At 51.1% G+C, this 2,758-nt stretch overlaps 2 protein-coding genes across 3 annotated transcripts in view; both read left to right on the top strand.

The window, feature by feature from the left end:
- Positions 1–1,545, top strand: part of ARFGEF2 (ARF guanine nucleotide exchange factor 2) — a gene marked incomplete at its 5' end in the record, with an annotated part of 31,178 nt that extends 29,633 nt beyond the window's left edge. For both annotated transcript variants that reach the window (XM_072403258.1, XM_072403257.1), the window contains 1 exon segment: positions 107–1,545. In XM_072403258.1, coding sequence (XP_072259359.1) covers positions 107–271 — 165 coding nt within the window. In that variant the 3' untranslated portion in view covers positions 272–1,545.
- A 953-nt stretch (positions 1,546–2,498) lies between these two features.
- CSE1L (chromosome segregation 1 like) overlaps positions 2,499–2,758 on the top strand; it is a 14,750-nt gene continuing 14,490 nt past the window's right edge. Inside the window, exon 1 of the mRNA XM_072403259.1 lies at positions 2,499–2,630. The gene's annotated coding sequence lies outside the window, so the exon portion shown is untranslated. The remainder of the gene's footprint in view (positions 2,631–2,758) is intronic.

Here is a 2,758-nt window from a genome sequence, read left to right as displayed (position 1 = left end):
CGCCCGTGTCGTCCCCGCGCCGGCCCCGCCCGTGTCGTCCCCGCGCCGGCCCCGCCCGTGTCCTCCCCGCGGTTTTTGTTTGTAACTCTTGTTATTGTCTCTGCAGTTTCGGGCGCACGCCTCCAAGTATTACCCCCAGCTGTGTGAGATCATGCAGTTTGATCTGATTCCTGAGCTGCGGGCGGTGCTGAGGAAGTTCTTCCTGCGGATTGGAGTCGTCTTTAATATCTGGATGCCGGAAGAGGAGCGGAAGGTGAACAGTCCGTTATGATTGGTGCTACTGGGACGGTGATGGTGGACGGACAGGGGAAGTGCTGCTTGGAGATGGAATCCTCTGTCAGATGATTGGTCTACTCATCCAGTATTACCCTCTATATGCAGCCCAGTCATTGGGCAGCAGAGGTCAGCCCCGCCCCCGCAGAACTTACCTTTTATGTTCTCATTTGTTTTAGTTGGAGATAATCTGTCATTTTATGTTTTCTACTTTTCATAGTTGGATCCTCTTTTAGTCTATTTATTGGTCACTGGAGGGGGTGTAATGAATATTATTGGTGAATGGATGGGGTCACTGTGTATGGAGGTTAGGTATAGTGCAACTCCCCCCCCCGGGTTCAGTGCATTTCACCTGCCTGGGACCCTGCACTGGGAACCTTGGTATGCCCCGGGCCCGGCTCTCCCCGTACTCTGTAATGGAAGATCCCATGATGGCTGAATCAGACGGATGATTGTGGGTGGTGATAGACGTCTTAATATTTGCCCATCTACCCCCTCCTCCAGGAAAGAGGCAGAAGCTGCCCCTCCCTTCTGATCAATCCCCAGGGTTTATTCCCTACCCGTTGTCATATCTGTGAATCCAGTACAATGCGGTGCCCATTATCAGGGGTGCCCACCATCCCTGTGCTCAGTTCCCGGGTCTGTACATTTGTTGGGATCTTACAGTCCCCATTCCTGCCCCTTCTGGGCATTTGTCATTCCTCCAGTCCTGAGTACCCCCTGCCCACTTTCCTGCCACCCATCTCCCCTTCATCTCTCATAAATCATTGATGGTCCCAGTTGTCACTTACACAGGGCCCCGATTGGCAAATGTCCCTGGTGACTCCTCCCACCTAAAGATGACTCCACCCATTCAAATGTGACCTCTCCCCTTGTTTGTTTAGTATGTGATCAATCCCTTACACAGTGAATATTATTCACCTCCAATCATTACAGTGTATACAACCCCAAGCAGTGTGGTCATGTGACCCCTGAGGTTTGTCTGTGATAGGGTGGCTGATCTGTGGCTCCTCCCACCTGGAGGAATGGAGGGGGGTGGTGTATTATAGGCGGATGTCATGACCTCTATATAATTCTGTGTTCTATGTACGATATTTCCGCTCACAATGTGTAAATTATTTCTGGTTTTAATTTGCTCTGAATTGTGATGTAAACTTTCTGAATGATAAAAGGCTGTAAAGTTTTCTATGTAAGATATAATATGTATCATATTGTTATAATATATTCTGCTTGAATCGGGTGGTAAATCGATCAATAAAGCTTTAATGGTGACTGTGGGGGCTTCTGTCATTAAGGGGGGACCATGCACTACCCCAGCTTCTCCCAGAGTCCCCCCACAGGGACAGCAGCCGTCACTGGAGAATCACTTATTACCCCCCCACTGCCTTACCTCTGTGAGGGTCCCCTGGTGCTCCTCCACCCCCAGGTGTCTATAATGCACCCCTCCTCCGAGGTCTCCCCTGGTTGGAGTTGCTAAAGTTGCATTTGGGCCCTGGGGTATTTCCCTATCAGCTGGCCTTCATTGGAGATTCCCAATTGAAGGTTCCTCCTGGGCTCCTCAGATTTATTGGCTCCCCCAACCAAGAAGAACAGCACAGCCGTGACACCAAGAAAGGGAGCAGAGCTAGAGATGACCCCGCACTGCAGATATACAGGAGTGCCTAGGCACAGGGAGTCACCTGATATACAGCTATGGGGTTAAAGGAGTGCCTAGGCACAGGGAGTCACCTGATATACAGCTATGGGGTTAAAGGAGTGCCTAGGCACAGGGAGTCACCTGATATACAGCTATGGGGTTAAAGGAGTGCCTAGGCACAGGGAGTCACCTGATATACAGCTATAAGGGGACAAATCAGGAGTACCTAGGCACAGGAAGTCAAATGATGTATGGGAGTGCCTAGGCACACAACGTCACCCAATATACAGCTATGAGGACACAGAACAGGAGTGCCTAGGCACAAGAAGTCAAATGATATACATGTAACAGGATATTCCTCTTCGTTTTTAACATTTATACTCCCCTCCCCCCAGACAGCATGAAGTTTAGTGAGCTCGGCATGATTTCCTTCACTGATATCTGCGTAAGGAATACAGAGCCGGACGTCAGTGTAAATATGACGTCATTCCTTCCAGAACGTCTTATTTCGGACGCTCGTCCAATGAATTTATGGAAGGAAGTGACGTATGGAGCCAATTGCACTGTGGGCAGAAGTGCCCGGAGTTGCCGCCTACTGAACTGCGCGGGAGTGGGAAGAGCCGGGCATGCGCAGTGCGGTGAGGGCGCCATTGCGTGCGGGTTTGAATGAGAAGCGCAAGAGAAGAGAAAGTAAATAGCGCTACGGGGGGAGAACCGACAGGTGAGGGGCAAACCCCGCCCACCCCTCATAATACCGCCTGAGTACCCCCCTACCTCCCCCACATCAACCCCATACCCCCCTCACTCCTCCTATATCACCCCCCATACCCCCTTCACCTCCCCCACTCC

The sequence above is a fragment of the Pyxicephalus adspersus genome, chromosome 3, assembly GCF_032062135.1.
Source record: "Pyxicephalus adspersus chromosome 3, UCB_Pads_2.0, whole genome shotgun sequence".
NCBI classification, from domain to species: Eukaryota; Metazoa; Chordata; class Amphibia; order Anura; family Pyxicephalidae; genus Pyxicephalus; species Pyxicephalus adspersus.
Note: the sequence above shows the minus strand (reverse complement) of the source record. Positions and strands in the feature narration are given on the sequence as shown.